This window comes from Oncorhynchus mykiss, chromosome 19 (genome assembly GCF_013265735.2).
Source record: "Oncorhynchus mykiss isolate Arlee chromosome 19, USDA_OmykA_1.1, whole genome shotgun sequence".
Taxonomy (NCBI): domain Eukaryota; kingdom Metazoa; phylum Chordata; class Actinopteri; order Salmoniformes; family Salmonidae; genus Oncorhynchus; species Oncorhynchus mykiss.
The window spans coordinates 56,443,910-56,468,418 of NC_048583.1; the positions used below are offsets into that span (position 1 = coordinate 56,443,910).

General features: G+C 48.7%; 1 protein-coding gene across 4 annotated transcripts in view; it reads left to right on the forward strand.

Annotated features, from left to right (window-relative positions):
- The first annotated feature begins 613 nt into the window (after positions 1-613).
- The window catches only part of LOC110498155 (protein quaking-A), a 140,156-nt gene continuing 116,260 nt past the window's right edge, over positions 614-24,509 (forward strand). For 3 of the 4 annotated variants that reach the window (XM_036955123.1, XM_036955124.1, XM_036955126.1), the window contains exon 1: positions 614-1,047. In XM_036955123.1, coding sequence (XP_036811018.1) covers positions 903-1,047 — 145 coding nt within the window. In that variant the 5' untranslated portion in view covers positions 614-902. The remainder of the gene's footprint in view (positions 1,048-24,509) is intronic. The other variant, XM_036955125.1, reaches the window with a different exon arrangement.

Here is a 24,509-nt window from a genome sequence, read left to right on the forward strand (position 1 = left end):
TAGGGACTGATAAAATATGTCTGTAAAAGTCAACCATTGGTTTCTATCATATCACTCTTGAAGATGCGAGGAGAGGTGCGGGGGTACACCATAACATTGAATATAATTATCTCCATCAAATTGAAAAATTAATCATTACATAAGTGTTGACAGGGAGAACTTCCCCATGTTCCTTTACCTCCAACTGGTCTTTATATGCCAAAAACTAGTTAGCCATCTATGAAAAGCTTTCTGAACCCTCATCTATCAATGTGCCCTTCAGCAAGGCACTTAACCCTAAGTTAAGTCTTTAAATTGCTCTGGAGAATAGCCTCTGCTAAATGACCAAAGTGTAAATTTAAACGTAATAATGTTTAATTTGCAATGTTTCCAAAGTCTCCTATGCTTTTGATTTCTCCGCAACTACTGAAATATACTTTTTAGAGCCCCATACAACCTGTGTATGAAATCTGTAAATTCACTTTCTCTGTACTGTCCACAATTGGTTCTAATCGCTGTAGATCACCTACTGGCACTTCACCGCCCTCATGGTGCAGTACCTTGTTCTTATTGGTGATATCACCAGTCCCTTGAAGGCGCTTTTGACCAATAGGCGAAGAGGGGACGCAAGCTTTTGGCGAATACTCGCTGCAGTTAACAGTGGTGGATCGGAACGTCCCTGAGCGCGGAGTAGAGGAGAGTACACGGCGATACAGTCTTTGGGAGAAGATAGTGCTTATTTTCCCCCTCTCTCAGCTCTAACAACAAATTAAATCCGATTTTGGTTCAGAGGGTCGTCTAACTACAGCAATCGAAACGTGGGAGGAACAAAGGATTTGATCTTTCAAGTTTTTCTTTAGCATTTGTTTTCTTTTCATAAAACAGGATTCTGTTGGAGGCTCGCTCGCACTCTAGACGCAAAGATGATGGTTGGAGAGATCGAGGTGAAGGAGAGACCGAGGCCGAGTCCTGACTATTTGATGCAATTGTTAAACGAAAAGAAGCTGATGACCAGTTTGCCAAATCTGTGCGGTATCTTTACACACCTTGACCGGCTTCTCGATGAAGGTAAAAGGCCGTGGAGAAATGGGGTAGTTGGGAGGGAAGGAGTGACTACGGCGCTGTCCCTAGGGCTCGGTGGGCATGCTTGCTGCATAGGGGAGCGCATGCATGGTAGCTACCTAGCTAACATAGCTAACGAGCTACATTATCGCACTGGGCAACACAACTTCTTCTTTTAACTTTACAAAGTGAGAACTGCGAGGAAATGAAACTCTTGCACCATCCAACAAGGATATTTATTCCCTACCACAAAACCTCAAGGATGTATTTGTAGTTAACATGTCCTGTTGTTCTCTGATTTGAGGACGAAGTGAAAAGTTATTTTTTTTGTAGGGGTTTTTGCCTGCTAACTAGCTAACTTAGCCAGGACCGATAAACTAGTTAAGTTAGTATGCGTCCCAGTTCCAGGAAGAAACTGTTTGATAGCCAGACTTCTACATTTCAGCTGTAGTCTTGTCTTTAGCCTACCTCGTATTATGTAAGTGAATGTGATAGTTTGTTCTATAGAGGATGTATTGTTGCCAGGATGCAGGTTCCATCTAATTCAACGGAGTAGGATTGGTAGTTAAGTACTATAACCATGTTGTAATCAAAACATGAAGCTTCATAACAAGTACAGCAATATATCTGTCTGTATTCAGTCCTAAGCAGCTCGTTTCCATAACATACAGTATTTGCTTATCAGAATCTGGTGGAATTGCACAACATCGGAATGTGCCCCGGCTGTTGCCTTTCGGGGTTTGAAACAATGGGCAGTGGAGTTGTTTGCCTTGCAAAGATAACCAGCGTTGTGCAGTTAAATGACGCTCTAAAACATACGTTGGGTGCGGAAGAAATATCCCCGATGATTAGGCAGGAATTGTGTATCTTTGTCTTCATTTGACATAGTCTTGTTTTTCTATGTCGTCTTTTTGTCGGGCCCATATTCTCAGCGTTGTTGTCGCATGATATTGTTCTAGTATGCCACTTAAGATGTATAGTTAATATAAGTCTATGCTCCTATTTCGGTCCTTTTCTATTATACACAATGTACAATTCATGACAGGAGTGTGTTTTATGTAATTGAGTAGGTAACGCTAGAGAGCGCCACTTTCCCCTCACTGTCCTTATCTCTGTGGGCAGCTGACATCCAATCACTTTCCTGGAATTAAAAACTTTTAGCTGTATATTTCGTGTATTCTAATTTAATGCAAAAAGGACAGGAAAAATATTGCATCAATAAAACTGAGTTTCACGCCAAATATAGAACCAAATGTGTCAAGTCAAATGTGCACACATTTTTTCAAACCAGATAAAACAAAAGGGAGTACTGTCACATCTTGTAGAACAAGATTTCTTTGCTCCAGTCTCCCATAAAGGCCAGTTTAGATAAACTTTCAACCTCTACTTCTCCAGTTAAACATTCCTGAAATGATTACCCTGCAACAAGCTCTACTCAACCCTTTCCTTCCATCACCTGCTGGTTTAGTCAAAGCTGTTTTTCCTTCTGGGGAGACACAGGAAACTAGGGGCCTTTTTCTCTTTCTTCTATCCTGCCTACCTGTCTCCCCCCTCAGACAAACAAAATAATTGACCAGAATCCACAGTAAGCCTCTCTCTCACACACTGAATCTGTTTACCCAGGCAGCTTTGTAAGGCTGGCCACGGTGCACACTCAGCTGGCAGCCCGATGTGGCTGCACCCTCCCGGGCTTGTTACTCAGAGTGTGGGGGTGTTTTTAAGACTCCATGTCTGGGCCAGATCCTGGGCCCCTCATCCCTGGCTGCGCATGAGGTTTCACAATTCACATACTGCCTTCTGCTCTCTCCAGCCACACAGCTCGACCGTTTACCGGGGTTACTACAGCAGCCGTCCAAACTTCACCCCTCTGCCAAATGTTTAGTGGGTGTGTTAGGAAAATAACACCCAGTGCAGAGAAGGCTCTTGGCTAAAGCCGTCTGCTTAGTCTTTTGGACTTGAGCTTGGCGGCATGAGCCCACCCCCATCAAAGCGCACCCTGTAAATGTGGAATCCTGAAATTGAGTGAAACCCTCATCTATGTGCAGTGAGAAGCATTCCCATGACATGGCAGGATGATGTTTAGAAAGTAGACCTATTAACCACAGCGGGAAGCTAGTTGTGTGAGGTACATTTGCGTGCCATTCGGGTTATGCAAATGTCGACTGCGGTTTCAGTCGGCAGGGAGGGTAAACATCGCAGCTCATTGTGACTTCTGTTGGGGACAAAAGCTTGCAGTCTGCAGTGATTTTGTTAATTTAACCTCTCGCATTGTTGTTTGATTCATTTTGAGTTCCATTGAGGCATTAGGAGATTTATCCAGGAAGTAGCTTACAACTCGGGATTCTATTTTGGTTGCATAGTAAGTGACACTATAGGAATCCATCCTGTCTATCATTAGTCAAGGTGACCCTGGTGCCTGCTGATTGGTGACTGAATGACAACCAGACATGGCGAAGGAAATACTTTTCAACAAAGACGAGGATACTTTTTATTGTCAATATTTCAGCGGCATTGTTTTACTCAAGACTCTTTGGGGAGAAACACTCAGTGTGTAGATAAAAGCACATATTAAGGTGCTCGTCGTGAGAATCCTCATTTACTCACAGGTGGTGTAAGAACACACATATCTCGCACGCAGAGAGAGATGTACCTTTGACCACACAGAAAAATGGCCTCTCCTCTGTCTAAACGGGCAGCTACAGTAAAGAAGGGAAGGGAAAGAAAGTTAAGATTCTTTTCCAGTTGCCTCTCCTTCAGAGCCCTGCCAACAGCTGCACATGCACGTATATAACACATTCCCTGCACACACACTAGTGGTGCAATTGCAATTGCTCATAACCCAGCCGAAACCGCCAGACTGTGAAAATCTGAGGCCTCTACCCGACCCGCTAATATAGAAAATGAACACAGGTTTATTTAGTTTTCTGGGCCACATGACAGATGTGAAGCTGCATGCATGTACTGAATTATAGACAAGTTAACTAACAAATAACTTATTAAAATGTTGGAAATTCTAAACAGGGACCCGATGTAAATAAGACCAAAAAAAATGGCCTTCCGTCATCTGACAGTAGCCTGCTCACCAGAATGTCATAAATCGATAGAATGAATGCTTTAATCTAGTTGACATCAGTAAAGTCATGTCATCTCTGCTTCTTTGGCGCAGCAAAGGCGTTTAGGGACTGGGGGGATTACAATAACAAAAAAAAATGAAAACATTTTCTGTGCAAAATGTCCATATGACCTCGGTTTGACCGGTTGTAGGAAATGGAAAGTTGTGAAAATGACCCAACATGTTTCTGATAAGATTTCAGTTCGCCTTGGATACACATTTTCTGTGTTTGAATTACTCAGCTTTTATGATGCTGATAAAGATAGGGAGTGTGTTGAGGTGCTAACTGCGCTTTCATTCTCTCCAGATGCTGAAATAAAGAAATCATATTTCTCCTCTTCCGAAGTCAACGTTTGGCATATATTTTGTGTATCATTTTACTGCAAGAAATTCTTAATTCTGCATGAGTTAATATTAAGGCTATGTGAGAGGTTATAGACCTTATCCTGCCTGCTACCAAAAGCATTTGGCTGTGTAGGCTATTTGGCGCGTACAGTCGGGCCCTAAAGCTTACACAATAATGCCAGATAAAGTCAATGTGGAATACAGATATAAATTGCACAAGAATGATGGATTTTCAAAGTTACTGTTTCCTCTTTATTCAACCCACCCGCCCTTTATCTACACAGTTAACCCACCCTGTCGGTACTGCGGGTAATGGGTCAACCCGCACATCACTAACACACACGTGTGTGTGTGTGTGTGTGTGTGTGTGTGTATAACACATATTCCCTGCATACACACGTATATAACACATTCCTCCGCCTACAACTTGGTGTGTGTGTGTGTGTGTGTGTGTGTGTATAACACACATTCCCTGCATACACACGTATATAACACATTCCCCCGCCTACAACTTGGTGTGTGTGTGTGTGTGTGTGCAGCTGTTTAAATGGTGAGGGGACAGCCAACACCAGTGAGCGTTAACCCCTGTGTGAAACAACGGCTCCCAGTTCCTTGGCTTAGCTTGGCACTGAGATGCGTGTCTAGCTTAGGTCCTTGTATTGAGCCACTCAAGGTCACTTTGGTGGAGTTGACAGGCGCTTTTGAAAATCCCGTGCGCAGCAGTTGCGAGGTGACAGCCGACATGTATTAAAAAAAAAAAAAAGTTTAACCATTTGCCGTTGACATGCCAACAAGCAAACTGCAATATTTTCTGTTGGCAGGAGATTCTATGACATTCTGGAAGGCTGTTGAAGTACAGGCTATTGGTTTAGAGGTGGGAGTCAGGGCTGTAAATCAGTATAGTATCAGACTGTATATAGAGACCTCTTTGGATGTCAACCCCCTGACTTTTTCTACAGTTAAATCCTAATCTGTGCCGAGGGCCCTCTCGTTACAATTTCCATCTGAACCCTGATTTGTACCACAAACGTGCTGCAGGTTGTGCGTGGCACCGATTCCTCGTAATGGATAGGTCTTTTGTTTACTGTTTGTTGCCAGTGTTCGGTTTAATTGTTTAGAAAGGGAATCTGTGCCAAGCCCCTGGGAGAGCGTCAAGGTTTAGAGTTGGTCTTGAAAGATTACAGAAGAGAAAAGTTCTCCATCGGTCTCACTGTGCCGGTTACTACTTCATTTCTTGCCGTAGGGTGACCTTCTGCGAGCGTGGCCGTAGGCTGACCCTTTGCCAGCGCAGGGCAGAGACCTGCACTAACCTTTGACACACAATCAATTTGCCGTCTAACAAGATTGAGTGCTGCTCGCAAAGCAAGATGGCGCCTGGGGCTTTGAAAGACCTAAGCTATCGAATGGAGAGACTATAGGAGGGGAGGGGGCTCAGGGCACGGTTGTTGTGCAGGCTGAAAGCTGATATGCGTCTCTGTCCCCCTCCACACCCGTGCCTCTGCTTCCCTCCCAAGGCACTACTTATAAGCTAGAATTTAATTAACAATACCCATTCTGTGAGCAGCTTTACTGAGCTGCCTGTTGTATAGCTTAGTTGTGGCTCTGACTCCTCTCTCTCTCTCTCCCTCCCCTGGCATGACCCTCTCTCTCCCTCCCCTGGCATGACCCTCTCTCTCTCTCTCTCTCCCTCCTCTGGCATGTCTCTCTCTCCCTCCTCTGGCATGTCTCTCTCTCTCTCTCCCTCCTCTGGCATGTCTCTCTCTCTCTCCCTCCTCTGGCATGACTCTCTCTCTCTCTCTCTCCCTCCTCTGGCATGACTCTCTCTCTCTCTCTCGCTCCTCTGGCATGACTCTCTCGCTCCTCTGGCATGACTCTCTCTCTCTCCTCTGGCATGACTCTCTCTCTCTCCTCTGGCATGACTCTCTCTCTCTCTCTCCATCCCCTGGCATGACTCTCTCTCTCCCTTCCTCCCCCGGCATGACTCTCTCTCTCTCTCTCTCCCTCCCCTGGCATGACTCTCTCTCTCTCTCTCCCTCCCCCGGCATGACTCTCTCTCTCTCTCCCTCCTCTGGCATGACTCTCTCTCTCTCTCTCTCTCTCTCTCTCTCTCACTCTCTCTCTCTCCCTCCCTCCCCTGGCATGACTCTCTCTCTCTCGCTCTCTCTCCCTTCCTCCCCCGGCATGACTCTCTCTCTCTCTCCCTCATCTGGCATGACTCTCTCTCTCCCTCCCCTGGCATGACTCTCTCTCCCTCCCTCCCCCGGCATGACTCTCTCTCCCTCCCTCCCCTGGCATGACTCTCTCTCTCTCTCTCTCTCTCCCCTGGCATGTCTCTCTTTCTCTCTCCCCTGGCATGTCTCTCTCTCTCTCCCGGCATGTCTCTCTCTCTCTCTCTCTCCCGGCATGTCTCTCTCTCTCTCTCTCTCCCGGCATGTCTCTCTCTCTCCCTTCCCCGGCATGTCTCTCTCTCTCCCTCCCCCGGCATGACTCTCTCTCTCTCTCTCTCTCTCTCTCTCTCTCTCTCTCTCTCTCTCCCTCCCCCGGCATGACTCTCTCTCTCCCTCCCCCGGCATGACTCTCCCTCCCCGACATGACCCTCTCTCTCCCTCCCCCGACATGACTCTCTCTCTCTCTCCCCTGGCATGACTCTCTCTCTCCCTTCCTCCCCCGGCATGACTCTCTCTCTCTCTCTCTCCCTCCCCTGGCATGACTCTCTCTCTCTCTCTCTCCCTCCCCCGGCATGACTCTCTCTCTCTCTCCCTCCTCTGGCATGACTCTCTCTCTCTCTCTCCCTCTCTCTCTCTCTCTCTCTCCCTCCCCTGGCATGACTCTCTCTCCCTCCCTCCCCCGGCATGACTCTCTCTCTCTCCCTCCCTCCCCTGGCATGACTCTCTCTCTCTCTCTCTCTCTCCCTTCCTCCCCCGGCATGACTCTCTCTCTCTCTCCCTCATCTGGCATGACTCTCTCTCTCTCTCCCTCCCCTGGCATGACTCTCTCTCCCTCCCTCCCCCGGCATGACTCTCTCTCTCTCTCCCTCCCTCCCCTGGCATGACTCTCTCTCTCTCTCTCTCTCTCTCTCTCTCTCTCTCTCTCTCTCTCTCTCTCTCTCTCTCTCTCTCTCTCTCTCTCTCCCCTGGCATGTCTCTCTTTCTCTCTCCCCTGGCATGTCTCTCTCTCTCTCCCGGCATGTCTCTCTCTCTCTCTCCCGGCATGTCTCTCTCTCTCTCTCTCTCTCTCTCCCGGCATGTCTCTCTCTCTCCCTTCCCCGGCATGTCTCTCTCTCTCCCTCCCCCGGCATGACTCTCTCTCTCTCTCTCTCTCTCTCTCCCTCCCCCGGCATGACTCTCTCTCTCCCTCCCCCGGCATGACTCTCCCTCCCCGACATGACTCTCTCTCTCCCTCCCCGTGCTCCGTGGGTAATAAATTGGATGTCCCAGGCTCGGAGGCTCTCTCTCTCTCTATCTATCTGATGCCTGCACGCTGGTGTCTGAGATCAGCCAGGCTTCTGGCCCGCAGCCCTGTGCAGCTGATAAAGGCATCCTCCGACAGGCCCTGCCTGCACCGTTATCTCAGGCCACAACCTCTGCCCCAGTTGTCTGGTTTTCCCTGACACCCTTTCTGCATTTGACTGCCTTTTTTTTTCTCTCCTCTACTTTTTTAATTCGATAAGCTAGAAAATGGATGCAGCACAAAGGTTTTGTGGACTGTTGTTCAGTTTAGTCGTTCTCTGAGAATCTGGAGGAGAAATGATGCATGACGTGATGGGACATGACAAAGTTTGGCGATGTTGTAATAGTTATGTCACAACCGTTCTCTTGGCTCTTTTGTTTATCTTTGGGATTTTTTTGGCTTGGGAACCTCATCCTCCCTGGACTTTGACCTACCCTGCTTCTCCCTGTCCATTTTTGGGATTTGCGAAACAACATGCCTAACCAAAGGAAGTAACACCCATTTCAGGCAGGAAAGGGCTGCTGAAGTTGTTTGGCTTAGACTCTGGGAAAGACAAGAAGACCAGCCTGTTTCATGAGCTTTATAAAATGGCTGAAAACAAAGCCCTTAAACTCTACTCCTTTGTGTCCCGTTTGCTGTGTAATTTGTTGTTTCTCAGCGAGGTGCGTCTGTCTCTACTCCCGTTTTCCTGTGACTAATTTGAATGTGAGTTGTAAGAGGCCACTTGAGACTAGCTGCCTGTTTATTTCAATCGCCCCTCCCTCCACACACACATTCCTCAGCAACAAGGAGAAGGGCCTCGCCCCCTTGCATTCGACTGTTTCGAATAGCTCCCCGTCCCACCCCTCTTCTTCCAACGGTTTCCCTCTTGTCTCATTTGTTTCTGCTCTCTGTAGTGAGTCATTTGATTCTCTGGGCTGGCTGTTGCTGCAGATGGGGGGCTAACAATTAGGCTCCATGGAAGTCACTGCATTATTTGTCGGCGTTTCCCATGTTCGTCTTTTTTTTTGGACACACCAAGCAGGGAGGTGAAGAACTGAGCTGAATGCTCGTCCTCTGCGCCTGCATTCTCTCCTCTCTTCTGAGAGGAATGGCAAAGCATTAGGCTAGCAGCTAGCTGAGGAATTTAGACTAACTTGGCGTGCACTTACCCTCAGTGTTCCCTCCCCAACATACCTACTCTTTTTGAATTTGAACTCAATCTGATCTGTTAACTGGAGACGAGTCAGATCTGGCTTGTGACGATCCTGCAGGAGGAGCTTGACGTTTTTGAAACATTTAGTAGAACAATACCCCACCACCACTGAAATGGTTTCAATACCCCCCACCACCACCACTGAAATGGTTTCAATACCCCCACCACCACCACTGAAATGGTTTCAATACCCCCCCACCACCACCACCACTGAAATGGTTTCAATAACCCCCCACCACCACCACTGAAATGGTTTCAATACACCCACCACCACCACTGAAATGGTTTCATTACCCCCCCCACCACCACCACCACTGAAATGGTTTCAATACCCCCCCACCACCACCACCACTGAAATGGTTTCAATAACCCACCACCACCACCACTGAAATGGTTTCAATACACCCACCACCACCACCACTGAAATGGTTTCAATACCCCCCCACCACCACCACTGAAATGGTTTCAATACCCCCACCACCACCACTGAAATGGTTTCAATACCCCCCCACCACCACCACCACTGAAATGGTTTCAATACCCCCCCACCACCACCACCACTGAAATGGTTTCAATACCCACCCACCACGACTGCAATGGTTTCAATACCCCCCCCCACCACCACTGAAATGGTTTCAATACCCCCCCACCACCACCACCACTGAAATGGTTTCAATACCCACCCACCACCACCACTGAAATGGTTTCAATACCCCCACCACCACCACTGAAATGGTTTCAATACCCCCCCACCACCACCACCACTGAAATGGTTTCAATAACCCCCCACCACCACCACTGAAATGGTTTCAATACACCCACCACCACCACTGAAATGGTTTCATTACCCCCCCCACCACCACCACCACTGAAATGGTTTCAATACCCCCCCACCACCACCACCACTGAAATGGTTTCAATAACCCACCACCACCACCACTGAAATGGTTTCAATACACCCACCACCACCACCACTGAAATGGTTTCAATACCCCCCCACCACCACCACTGAAATGGTTTCAATACCCCCACCACCACCACTGAAATGGTTTCAATACCCCCCCACCACCACCACCACTGAAATGGTTTCAATACCCCCCCACCACCACCACCACTGAAATGGTTTCAATACCCACCCACCACGACTGCAATGGTTTCAATACCCCCCCCCACCACCACTGAAATGGTTTCAATACCCCCCCACCACCACCACCACTGAAATGGTTTCAATACCCACCCACCACGACTGCAATGGTTTCAATACCCCCACCACCACCACTGAAATGGTTTCAATACCCCCCCACCACCACCACCACTGAAATGGTTTCAATACCCCCCCACCACGACTGCAATGGTTTCAATACCCCCCCACCACCACCACTGAAATGGTTTCAATACCCCCCCACCACCACCACCACTGAAATGGTTTCAATACCCCCCCCACCACCACCACCACTGAAATGGTTTCAATACCCCCCCCCACCACCACCACCACTGAAATGGTTTCAATACCCCCCACCACCACCACCACTGAAATGGTTTCAATACCCCCCCCCCCACCACCACCACTGAAATGGTTTCAATACCCCCCCCCCCCACCACCACCACTGAAATGGTGACAAGACACAAGTGGCGATGAATCAACTATGAATAATTGACCTGTCTCGACAGCTTGTGGCGTTTCTGTAACGCTTCTGTGATGCGTTTCACAGGGGCAACCGAGACCAGCGTCCCGTAGCACCACACCATCAAATATGTAGAGAGGAATGCCATTCAGACCCCAAGGCTCAGCCTGTTTCGTCCGTTTCCCCCTGCTCCTTGCCACACGGCTACATGTTAACTTTCTCTGTTTTATTGGTCTGAGGAAGTGTCGCCTCGTAAACGATGACTCTGATTTCACCTTGGCGTTTGAGTGCGACTGCGGCATTGCCCTTTCAATCTGTAAGCCTCGGCTTAGTTGTTTCACCCTGACAGAGAGCGGACCTGCGCTCACCTCAGAAAGGTTTTTTATAATCCTTAAGGATGTTGATGCAACATCATTTATATCCCCATCAAAATCTGTCAGTTTAAGTTATAGATATCTGTTTTTTAGCATGGGCTGCGTCTCAATATGCCTATGTCGGCATTCCGCATCTGCGGTGAAAAGTGGCAGAGCTATAGTGCAGTTTGTCAGGCCAGGAGACATCCCAAAGATCGGTCGTATCATGAAAATGTTCTCCATTTTGCTCTACGACCCCCACAAGTATCACGCGACTGGTCTGAAGGTACCTTGGTAACAGTAAAACATAAATAATGGAAGTAAGGAGATCATTTCTTTTAACTCCTAGATAGAGGACCGATAATGAATAAGGTATCAAACTATGATTTTTATTTTTTGAATTGACATCTATGAACGTGTTATTCAATGTGTTTCTAGGGGCTGTAGTAAAGGCCAAATTCAATATATTATCAAATGCTTTTTGTATATGTTTGTGGGATATAGAATGATTATTCTCATTCTATATTCTGAATATAATAGTGGGCACTGAATACAGTGACATCACAGATAATACAAATTCCAGGGAGGAGTTAATGTGACAGAATATGAACAAAAATGGTTTTACGTGTTTCCTAGGGGACTCTATAGTCTTTGGCTACATTGAATGCTTGTTCTTAGCTACTTTATGTAGCTAACATATTCTTGCTTCACCTATTCCTCTTCGATACTGCTGCACAAACAAATGCCGATTGAGGTCTACACCGCTGGTATTATCAGGCTGTATAGCTAATTACGTTTGCTCTGACTTTATTAGCGTTTAGCATTAGCAGCTAAGAAGCTGTAGGCCCAATTTCCTAAGAAAAGACACATTAGCTGTTTGCAGATGTAAGAAACACAAACTAATAGTGTAATTATAGAAAGCTGGTGGATTTATATTAAGAAGCAAAGTGAAAACAGCATTGTTGTCATCAACAATGTTGCATGTGCTGCATTGACTATGCAGACTGGAACGCAAGTGTCTCGTGCTCAAGGAAAAACAAATGCGCTCCTTGAGTGACAGGGGGCGGGGCTAGGTCTCTATGTGAAAGCAGCATGGAGGAGGAGCTGAGAGAGATGACTCAAGTAGCGAACTAACCTGTAAAAAGGGATGTTGTTTGAATGAATGACTATATTTGTTCAGCTATTTTGCTACTGGTCTGTTTGCCTGAAGGATTAGCGGCTGTGTTATCAGTTTGCGGTGTATGACTAGATTACAAGCAAACACAATGACTTGTTTTTAATTGAGGAAAAAGCACCTTAACACCATTACAAAAAATGGTGAAACAACATTCCCAGTGGGAAAGAATGTGAAATCATTCTCTATTAGGGTGGGGAGATATGGCCAAAATATCATATCACAATACTTTTCACATTTGTGATGGTATTTGATGGCGTTTTTGAATAATAACGTTTGAAATATTCTTTGCCTAGTGCATGAGCCTAGGGTGGCAACACATAAATAACAATGAGCCTTTCCCATTCTGCTTGTTTTAATACTGTTCAACCCATCTGCATTTAAAAAAAAAAAAAAATCTTCATTTCCTTCACTTATCTCTTCCACACTGCCATACAGTGCATCATGATGGCCAAACAAATCTAGGCCTAGTTAATTGGAGAGCTGTTGGAATCATGGAAATTGAATGATTATTCTAATTCTATAACTAGCGATTAGCGGCTAACAAGATTAATTTTCCCCCGCAACTTCCTAAGAAAAGACAAACTAGCAGACAGTAGTTTGCAGAGGGCAAGATGCAGAAACTAATCATTAATATAGAACGCTTGTGGAAAGCAACATCCTTGTTGCATCTATCTGACCATGCAGACTGCAGCAGAGTGAACGGCAGGGCTTGGTGTGGGAAGTGGTAGGCAGACTGCAGCAGAGTGAACAGCAGGGCTTGGTGTGGGAAGTGGTAGGCAGACTGCAGCAGAGTGAATGGCAGGGCTTGGTGTGGGAAGTGGTATGCAGACTGCAGCAGAGTGAACGGCAGGGCTTGGTGTGGGAAGTGGTATGCAGACTGCAGCAGAGTGAATGGCAGGGCTTGGGGTGGGAAGTGGTAGGCAGACTGCAGCAGAGTGAACGGCTGGGCTTTGTGTGGGAAGTGGTATGCAGAGGGAACGGCGGGGCTTGGTGTGGGAAGTGGTAGGCAGACTGCAGCAGAGTGAATGGCAGGGCTTGGTGTGGGAAGTGGTAGGCAGACTGCAGCAGAGTGAACGGCAGGGCTTGGTGTGGGAAGTGGTAGGCAGACGGCAGCAGAGTGAATGGCAGGGCTTGGTGTGGGAAGTGGTATGCAGACTGCAGCAGAGTGAACGGCAGGGCTTGGTGTGGGAAGTGGTAGGCAGACTGCAGCAGAGTGAACGGCGGGGCTTTGTGTGGGAAGTGGTATGCAGAGTGAACGGCGGGGCTTGGTGTGGGAAGTGGTAGGCAGACTGCAGCAGAGTGAATGGCAGGGCTTGGTGTGGGAAGTGGTAGGCAGACTGCAGCAGAGTGAACGGCAGGGCTTGGTGTGGGAAGTGGTATGCAGACTGCAGCAGAGTGAACGGCAGGGCTTGGTGTGGGAAGTGGTAGGCAGACTGCAGCAGAGTGAACGGCAGGGCTTGGTGTGGGAAGTGGTAGGCAGACTGCAGCAGAGTGAACGGCAGGGCTTGGTGTGGGAAGTGGTAGGCAGAGTGAACGGCGGGGCTTGGTGTGGGAAGTGGTAGGCAGAGTGAACGACAGGGCTTGGTGTGGGAAGTGGTAGGCAGAGTGAACGGCAGGGCTTGGTGTGGGAAGTGGTAGGCAGACTGCAGCAGAGTGAACGGCAGGGCTTGGTGTGGGAAGTGGTAGGCAGAGTGAATGGCAGGGCTTGGTGTGGGAAGTGGTAGGCAGAGTGAACGGCAGGGCTTGGTGTGGGAAGTGGTAGGCAGACTGCAGCAGAGTGAACGGCAGGGCTTGGTGTGGGAAGTGGTAGGCAGAATGAACGGCAGGGCTTGGTGTGGGAAGTGGTAGGCAGAGTGAACGGCAGGGCTTGGTGTGAGAAGTGGTAGGCAGACTGCAGCAGAGTGAACGGCATGGCTTTGTGTGGGAAGTGGTAGGCAGACTGCAGCAGAGTGAACGGCAGGGCTTGGTGTGGGAAGTGGTAGGCAGACTGCAGCAGAGTGAACGGCAGGCCTTGGTGTGGGAAGTGGTAGGCAGACTGCAGCAGAGTGAACGGCAGGGCTTGGTGTGGGAAGTGGTAGGCAGACTGCAGCAGAGTGAACAGCAGGGCTTGGTGTCGGAAGTGGTAGGCAGACTGCAGCAGAGTGAATGGCAGGGCTTGGTGTGGGAAGTGGTATGCAGACTGCAGCAGAGTGAACGACAGGGCTTGGTGTGGGAAGTGGTAGGCAGACTGCAGCAGAGTGAACGGCAGGGCTTGGTGTGGGAAGTGGTAGGCAGAGTGAACGGCAGGGCTTGGTGTGGGAAGTGGTATGCAGACTGCAGCAGAGTGAACGGCAGGGCTTGGTGTGGGAAGTGGTAGGCAGACTGCAGCAGAGTGAACAGCAGGGCTTGGTGTCGGAAGTGGTAGGCAGACTGCAGCAGAGTGAACGGCAGGGCTTGGTGTGGGAAGTGGTAGGCAGACTGCAGCAGAGTGAACGGCAGGGCTTGGTGTGGGAAGTGGTATGCAGAGTGAACGGCAGGGCTTGGTGTGGGAATTGGTAGGCAGAGTGAACGGCAGGGCTTGGTGTGGGAAGTGGTAGGTAGAGTGAACGACGGGGCTTGGTGTGGGAAGTGGTAGGCAGAGTGCAGCAGAGTGAACGGCGGGGCTTGGTGTGGGAAGTGGTATGCAGGACGAGGGAGAAAGACGTGCTCAAGTAGCAAACAGCGTAAATTATAGAAACGGACATTACGCGCGCCGGAGTTGAGTATCACATTTTTAAATAACCAAACACTAAAATACCGGTAGTGATGGTAAAGTAAAAAGCGAAAGTGTTCCATTCATCAATCCGGGTTTATAGTGAAATGCGGCGTACCACCCAGCCCCAGGCTCTGTGAAATGTGGTGTACCACCCAGCCCCAGGCTCTGTGAAATGTGGTGTACCACCCAGCCCCAGGCTCTGTGAAATGTGGTGTACCACCCAGCCCCAGGCTCTGTGAAATGTGGCGTACCACCCAGCCCCAGGCTCTGTGAAATGTGGCGTACCACCCAGCCCCAGGCTCTGTGAAATGTGGCGTACCACCCAGCCCCAGGCTCTGTGAAATGTGGCGTACCACCCAGCCCCAGGCTCTGTGAAATGTGGCGTACCACCCAGCCCCAGGCTCTGTGAAATGTGGCGTACCACCCAGCCCCAGGCTCTGTGAAATGTGGCGTACCACTCAGCCCCAGGCTCTGTGAAATGTGGCGTACCACCCAGCCCCGGGCTCTGTGAAATGCGGCGTACCACCCAGCCCCAGGCTCTGTGAAATGTGGCGTACCACCCAGCCCCAGGCTCTGTGAAATGTGGCGTACCACCCAGCCCCAGGCTCTGTGAAATGTGGCGTACCACCCAGCCCCAGGCTCTCATTGTTAGTGTTTCTAGGTATAGAAAATGGATTGTTTGCTCTGAAAGGAAATGGGAGCAAGGCCCAGAGAGGCGGCGATAAGGAGCATATGTTCTCTGAATGAGGTCATCTCCCAGGCTGAGGAGAAGCTCAGCGGCCTGCCTTTCCTTCCCTCCCTCGCCCCTCAGTCCCACACAATGACCTCTTGTGTTGTAGAGCTAACAACCCATCCCACTGCTGACACCAATATCACTACCATCGGCATCCACTCTTAAGTCGAGACTGGTTGAAGCAGTAGCCCTCTGTAAAGATTACAAAGTGTTGTTTTGCTGTTGGATAAGATGACAGCGGAACGGCCTATACGATGCGCTCGCTGTGTGTGGCAGGCAGGCGTCCGTGTCCTCTCAGTGTGAGAGCGGTCTGGGAATCTGGCTAGGTGCGGAGGCACCAGCTGTTCTGTCACATTCAGGTGAGGTATATACCCGTGCCCCTAATCTGCAGCGTTGGACAGCTCCCTGTGCTGCTCCAGGTCTCCTGGCAGCCTCTGGATGCTCTGTCTGTCCTTTTATCCATCCAGTTTTTCTCCCTCCACCTTCATTTTCTCCTCTCGGGGAAGTTCATGAATTGTTCTTGACACTGTGTCATGCCGTCGGCTGCGCAAACTTTTCCTCAAACCTTGTTTTTATTGAGCGTCTCTGACACACTCAATGAGGCTCCTCCCCCTCCCTCACCACGTGCCTCTGCTAGGAGGCTCCTCCCTCAGCACGTGCCTCTGCTAGGAAGCTCCTCCCTCAGCACGTGCCTGTGCTAGGAGGCTCCTCCCTCAGCACGTGCCTCTGCTAGGAGGCTCCTCCCTCAGCACGTGCCTCTGCTAGTAGGCTCCTCCCTCAGCACGTGCCTGTGCTAGGAGGCTCCTCCCTCAGCACGTGCCTCTACTAGGAAGCTCCTCCCTCAGCACGTGCCTCTGCTAGGAGGCTCCTCTCTCAGCACGTGCCTCTGCTAGGAGGCTCCTCCCTCAGCACGTGCCTCTGCTAGGAGGCACTCCCTCACCACGTGCCTCTGCTAGGAGCTCCTCCCTCACCACGTGCCTCTGCTAGGAGGCTCCTCCCTCAGCACGTGCCTCTGCTAGTATGAATCTTTTCGCCTCACTCTCCTATCCTAGGTTCTGGTAAACAATGCAGCAAATGTTTGGCTCTCGCAAAATAAGCGTAGCGTCAATGTTTTGCTAAAGTGATTTGTTCCTGTGCTAAACACACTAAGAACACTGTCTAGTTTCCCATGGGAAATGTGAATGACTCCATGTCCTTGGCTCTGTCTTAACTCATTTAGGTTGGCTTGGGGGAGTCCATAACATGCCTGCCTTCTCCGGTCTGCCCATGTGGAGCACGCTTAATGGCTAGCTCGCTCTTCTCTCTCTACTATCTGGCTCTGTTTTCTCCCCTCTACTGCTCTGTTTTTCTCCCCTCTACTGCTCTGTTTTTCTCCCCTCTACTGCTCTGTTTTTCTCCCCTCTACTGCTCTGTTTTCTCCCCTCTACTGCTCTGTTTTCTCCCCTCTACTACTCTGTTTTCTCTCCTCTACTACTCTGTTTTCTCTCCTCTACTACTCTGTTTTCTCTCCTCTACTACTCTGTTTTCTCTCCTCTACTACTGTTTTCTCTCCTCTACTACTCTGTTTTCTCCCCTCTACTGCTCTGTTTTCTCTCTCTCCTCTACTGCTCTGTTTTCTCTCCCTCTACTGCTCTGTTTTCTCTCTCCTCTACTGCTCTGTTTTCTCTCTCCTCTCGCGTGGCAGAATTCAGCCAGAGGGGTACATCTCCTCTTTCATCTGAAGACCAGTGCTGACATTAAAGGCCTGTAACGGGCTCTGTCTGTTTGCATTAACCCTGGGTCACCCATTCTACAGACCAGCCTCTGCTGTTCTGGCTTTCTCCACCATCCAGACAGACCAGCCTCTGCAGCTCTGCAGCTCCACCACTGACACACCAAATGGTCCTGCCCTCCTCTCCTTCCTCCCTTCCTCATCAGACACCAGCACTCTGAAGACGATCAATGCCTAAACACTTAAGTAGTCTCAGGAACTCCGTGATGGCTTTCCTGACTCTCTGCTGTCGGATCAGGGTGGACATTTTGTTGGCCTGTTGCTATGACATCCTGACCCACTTCTGCCATCCCTTTTGCCGAAACATGTGTTTCGGCCTGTAAGAGTTTGGCCCTGTGCCTTTTGGACCAGCCCAGCAAACAAACAGACCGAAACAGTGTCAGTCTGTTCTCAGGAGACACAGACTGGTGGTTTTGCGTACTAGGCTGACTGGGGAAGACCAGACAAAGATCTGAGGCTGGCTTTCGCTCTTACAGCCACTGTTGAGCAACAAGTTCTGGCATGTTCTGGTTATGACCGGTTCTACTAGAGTTGCACAGTTATGTCAGCTCCTAGTACGCAGCATGTTATAATGTTTGTGAAGTGAACATTAAATTGCATGTGACTTCATGTGTTGAGTATTCTCGCTACGAACAGAGTCCTAGGTTGTTGTCTAGGCACTCCATGCCCGTGGCATCATCACACATGAATGACGACCATTAAATTGCACAAGGGCAGTTTGTCGCTCTCCGGCTGTCCCCCTGGCCCGGGTGTAAAAGCTCCCTGTCTTGGCCTGACCTGATTTCCTGCTAATTAAAGCCAAAGGAATGCTTTCGTGCTTCCTCGTCTCTCACGCTTCCCACCAATTGAGGATGAAATAGTAAACAGACAAAGGAGCTAACCCTCTGCTCCTCTCGCCCCCTCACCCCCACAGAGTCACAAGGCCTGCTTTCTACCTGCTGGACAAATGACAGCCCATTGCAAAGGCACAGATAAGAACGCCTCTGTCCGGCTCTATGGGGAAAAAGCCCAATCGACACTGTCAATACTTGCTCTGCTCCGTCCTTTTGAGTGATATTTCCCCTTTTAGCTGCCTTTGTGGAGGCCGTTTGTAAGACTGCAGGTTGCAAGCGTCCTTCGATCAAGGGGGTGATGAAGGACCGGTTAAGGGGAAGTCTCTTTTTTTAGTTTTTTTCTGTCTGGGCCAGGAATAGTTAGCCATCTATGACAGGCTTTTGGTTGTGGAGATTGTAGGATGACGTGAGGGCGGTTCATGCTTGGGGAGGAAGCAGGGCATTGGTTATCTGTTCTTGGCACATTAAGAGGGATGTTTCTTCCTTCCTCTTCTGACAGCGGGACCTTTCCTGTCATTGTTGTGTGGCTGTGGGGGTTATGCTGGCTTCCTGGTTCTGTATGAGAGAGACTGTTTCTCAAGTTTGTTTTCAGCCTGACACAAGCAATGAACGCAAAGCAACAGAGGCACAAATAACCTGCAGTCTACCTGGCTTTCAAGTTGATGTCATAACATTGATGACTCTTCTCTGACGTCTCGAGGAGTCTGGTTGTACTAGTTGACAGGAAGTGTCGCCCCTCCCCTACAGCCTTGCTGCTCTGCCCCGGCCAGCACTGAGAGGAAAGGCTTCCCCTGACTTACAAGCCTTCCAGTGAAAACAACTGGACCAAGGCTTCTGTCTGCCTCTGTCGATTCTCCTCAACAGACACACAATCAGACCAACATTCTGTTCCTTTTCTCCTGTTCTCACTATCTCATATCTTAGGATACTTACAGCAGATATCCTGTATTCTCCTCTAAAGCAGTCACACTGATGTGTGGGTGTGTGCCTGAGGCCAGACTGAATTAGGTGAGGGGGCGATGATGTGTTTGTGTCCTGCTGGATCAGCTGACACACTGAACGCGGTGAAGTGGGTTAACATAAACCAAGGGAGTGAGTCTGGAGAGTGAAGCACACAGTGCAGGTCTCACGTTTGTTTGTGAGCACAAATTCAGTGGCAGGTGGAATGGGTTCCCTTGATAATAAACAGTGAGTGTGTTTCGTGAGATTAATTCCCCAGTTTGAGTCAGTCTGTGTCGCGGCTCTGCACCCGTTTACAAGTTTGTCTCGACAGTGGCTGCCTGTGTTGGTTATTTTGTTATGCTGCTTAAAGGGTTTTCCCCCAACAGATGAATGGAAACAGTTTGACACCTCTCCCCTGAAAGCTACTCTGTTAAATGACTACTGCAGCTCTTTCCAATCTAACGCCACATATCCTACCCTTTTTCGATGGGAGGAAATCAGCAGTAAAAGTTATCTTTTAAGATGTGTTTGCATTTGGGTGTATAAGAATGACTGACTAGTTCCGCTGAGCTGGTGAATTGTGTCGTTTGCAGAACTTGCTGAGTGGACCGTTAGCATTGGCATCAAGCTCTACCTCCCTTGTATTACTGTTATTCTATATGAATGTTGCCTATGGGAGGGACCCAATAGTGATGTCAAGGGCAGCGTGTATGTGTTTTGTGCGTGTCTTAGGCCTATTTTCCATTACCCAGTAATGGCGGCTTGTAGCGCAGAGGGCGATTGGGCTTCATAGCAAGTGATCACCCCAGGGTGTCTTCCTAAATCACTGACACGCAGAGAGTAATGAACACCTGCCCCCATGGCGGCCATTAAGAACGAGCCCATTATGCACTTAGCCGGCCCTCATGAGTACAAGGCGCTCTCGCCGTAGAACCCTCTCCGTGCGGGAAACGGGCCACTCCCATGCCTCATTGAGCTGATACCCCCCCACTGGCCCCAGCCCCATAAAGCAGTTCCACATCACATGTTCTGATTTTAGCTGCAGGGCGTAATGGCTCTGCAGACATCTGGAGACAGACTGTTCCCTCTTTAGTTTTCAGATGTGGTAATGGGCTCGGTACCGGTACTGGGAGGAGAGCTCGTCTTTAGGACACACAAATGTCCAGGTTTGGGCCTTTTTGTTTTGCAAGAATTGGAGATCTGGCCAAAGCTCCTCCCCTGTGATGACTTGAGGCTAAAAATGTATAAGTTCTCCTTTAGTCAATGGTCTCAGGCCTCTCCTACTCTCTGGCTGTCCAGTCAGACTTCCCCAGACACGCCAGGGTTAATCTCACTGCTCATTGTTTTTTTACCGACAGGATATAGGAAATAAAGACAGCAGCAGGCTGATTTTAGTCTGGAACTTCACACGGGCCCAGAGATTCACCAAAGCTGTGGGATCCAAATGTGTGGCAGTGTATTTCTCCAGTCGTCCTCTGTCTGTCTGTTTTCATTGTCTAATCGACACGCTAACTGGCTATGACACATCCTATTGAATTCGTCATGCTGCCGCAACCCATCGCCAATGCCAAGAGTCACGTTAAGCCACATCATGTTTGGCAGATTTTCTGCTGCTAGGCAACCTCAGAAGCACTGAGATGTTAATAAAGAACAGCTCTGTCTTCCATCACAACACCAACACACCGCATCTACCACAGCCACCACAAACCACTGGCTTACTGTCGGAATGCTTCCACTGGAAGGAGAGGAAGAAAAAGAAATGGAGATTTAAACTGTTTTTTTCCCCCAACGGGAAAGGCTAGCATCTCCAAAACAGTCAAGTTTGTTTAAATGGCTAGACACTATGTCCTGGTGTTATTTGTACAGTTTCTGCTCCTAGGCGATTTACCCCTCCGGTGATATTTCTGTGTGTTGTGTTCTGCCTCTCTGGAGAGCCATGGCTACAAACACCGAAGCCTCATTTAGTTAATTTTTTCCCACCAGTTCTGTTTATTTTCTGTATAGGCATGTGGTTTGGGGAGTCAGTAGAAATGATCCACATTGGACCTGCACAGTACACCGAACAGTCCAGTTTTCAGTGTGCAGTCTCTGCCGTTACATAAGCGTCTCAGCACCCGCTCATTATTGGCGACCATGGAGCGGAACGTGCTGCTTTTTGGACGTGATGCGTGTGTTCTCTACTCCAGGTGGGCTTTGTTCCTGTCCAGTTTTTTTGTGTGTGGTGTGTGTGTGTGTGTGTTGAACTAGTGGAAATCGTAGAACAGTCAAACCCAATTTGTGTGGTTGTGTATGTGGTCCTCCTTGGCTCACTCGGGCTCAGGAGAGAAGCGGAGGGAAGAGGAAGGGAGGAGGATTGAGAGGCCTTGTTACTCCAGTCATTTATTGAGTAGCCTATCTGCTCAAAGACCTGACGCCGGAGGTTTTTACTCTGACTGCTTAGGAGAATCCTGCGAACGTAAATCTCTCCCTACTGGCCTAGGAAACTGCAGTGTCATGCATTTCACTGGCCGTTTAGTGCTTTCATTTAGTTTTAGGCCAGCAATTACATCGGACCCTGACTCAGGGATTGGGATAGGCTGGTCTGTGTGTAATAAAGTGTGGGTCTGAGAAGGTTGAGGCCTGCCTATCATTTGCCATCATCATCATCCGTCTCACACATCTTGCGCTATTTTTTGCAAGTGCCCTGATTTGAACATAATGGTGGTATCTATGCATCCTCATAGCTGGTATAAATCGAAGATGTTTTCTCCCTGTTGATGTTGAAAATGTGACGGCTTGTACAGTTTTGGGGCATTTCAAACATTCACTATGGAACGCTCACGCGTGAACGGAACCATCTGCCTATAGGCCGTTAAGTCGGATCACAGAGGGACAATGGCACTAAAGGTTTTAATCGACGAGACAGCTGTGGGTCCTTGATAAGAGCAGAAACGTTTTCATGGCTCTATCGTCCACATTCTATATTTCTGTTCACCTTCTTTAAGAACCCTTTCTCATGCCTTCCCGCCGCAAAGCCTTAACTGTTGAAGTGGAGTGTCGCTTTGGACCAAGTAGTCTGTGGACTGAATAAAAGGAAGGATTGCATTAAAGGCCAAATCCGTTCACTGCTGTGCTTTGTGATAGCTAAAGTACGCCACTTCAAAGTGGAAAAAGTTGTACCTCGGCGAAGGCTCGTCTCAGCCACCACCACCTACCTACCTGTGTGTATTTTAGTAGCGGTCGTGTGCCGTCCTTGCCTCTCTCCCTCATCTGCTCTCGTTGCTTCTGTGTGCAGCTGGAGACATGATCTATCTCTGTCTCCCTGGAACCGATCCCAGTTTTTATTTTTTACATTTCAGAGTAGATGAGGGGCTGCCTGGGTGAGAGGGGCTGCCTGGGTGAGAGGGGCTGCCTGGGTGAGAGGGGCTGCCCGGGTGAGAGGGGCTGCCCGGGTGAGAGGGGCTGCCCGGGTGAGAGGGGCTGCCCGGGTGAGAGGGGCTGCCCGGGTGAGAGGGGCTGCCCGGGTGAGAGGGGCTGCCCGGGTGAGAGGGCTCAGGTTTAATTGGCGTTGGGATCCTTGGTTCTCAGGTGCTGGGTATTAGGGGCTTTAATGCCCAGTAATCAGAGTTTTTAAAGCTGCTTTAGCCTGAGAAGCTGATCGTACCACCTGGAAATAGCACACACACAATCTACCATTATGGTTGGGACGCTTTCATATGGTTTAAATGGAATATCCTGATGTTTGACATTGATATATTGTGATGTGCAAAAATATGAATCTATTTGAACTTTACAAATCAACACTGTGCAGTTTTATCACTATCAATATGTTGAAATTAAGTGACACAGATTATTTAATGATAATGTGACTATAATATTGTCTATAATTACAATTGCATAGTCTTTCATGAGCCTCAAAGTCTAAGCTGTGTGTCGGGGGGTCTACTAAGCATATGGAAATGTTTTAAGATGGTCATACAATGGATCGTTTGGCGATTTTAGGATCCCTTTATTTAAAAATGTTTAATATTATATTTGGCCATTACTAATAGCCCATAGAAATGCATTGAATAACGCATTCAAAAATGGCAAAGACAGTGAATCATAAGGTTGTGAAGTGTCCTATATCAAGGAGGTACACAGCTCAGGAAATATTTTTCTAGAAACACATTTAACCTCTTTATTTTTGTTGGCACAAAAGTACCTCCGTACTTCCATTCATTTGTAGGAGTTATCTTCAGACGAGTCCTATGACACTTGTGGGGGTCGTAGAGCAAAACGGAGAACATCGTTTTCATGAGTCTCGTCTTTCCCGAACTGTTGTATTAGTTTGTTGGCCAAACCGTTATGGCTGCTACAGATGTTTTCATGAGAAGACAGATTTTCAGGATGTCTCATACTTAGTCATGTGGTGTATGTAGACACCTGCTCGTCGAACATCTCATTCCAAAATCATGGGCATTAATAAGGAGTTGGTCCCCCCCTTTTTTGCTGCAATAACAGCCTCCACTCTTCTGGGAAGGCTTTCCACTAGATTTTGGAACATTGCTGCGGGGACTTGCTTCCATTCAGCCACAAGAGCATTAGTGAGGTCGGCATTGATGTTTGGTGATTAGGCCTGGCTCGCAGTCGGCGTTCCAATCCATCTCCAAAGGTCAGGGCTCTGTGCAGGCCAGTCAAGTTCTTCCACACTGATCTAGACAAACCATGGACTTCGCTTTGTGCATGGGGACATTGTCATGCTGAAACAGGACAGGGCCTTCCCCAAACTGTTGCCACAACTTTGGAAGCACAGAATCATCTAGAATGTCATTGTATGCTGTCCTTAACTGGAACTAAGGGGCCTAGCCCGAACCATGAAAAACATCCCCAGACCATTATTCCTCCTCCACCAAACTTTACAGTTGGCACTATCCATTTGGGCAGGTAGCCGTTCTCCTGGCATCCGCTGAACCCAGATTCGGACTGCCAGATGGTGAAGCGTGATTCATCATTCCAGAAAACTCATTTCCACTGCTCCGGACTAACAGTTATTGTGCTGATGTTGTGTCCAGAGACAGTTTGGAACTTGTTGTTGCAACAGAGGACAGACGTATTTTACGTGCAGTACAACGCGCTTCAGTACTCGGCAGTCCTGTTCTGTGAGCTTTTGTGGCCTACCACTTTGCGGCAGAGCCGTTGTTGCTCCTAATGTTTCCACTTCAGAATAACGTCACTTA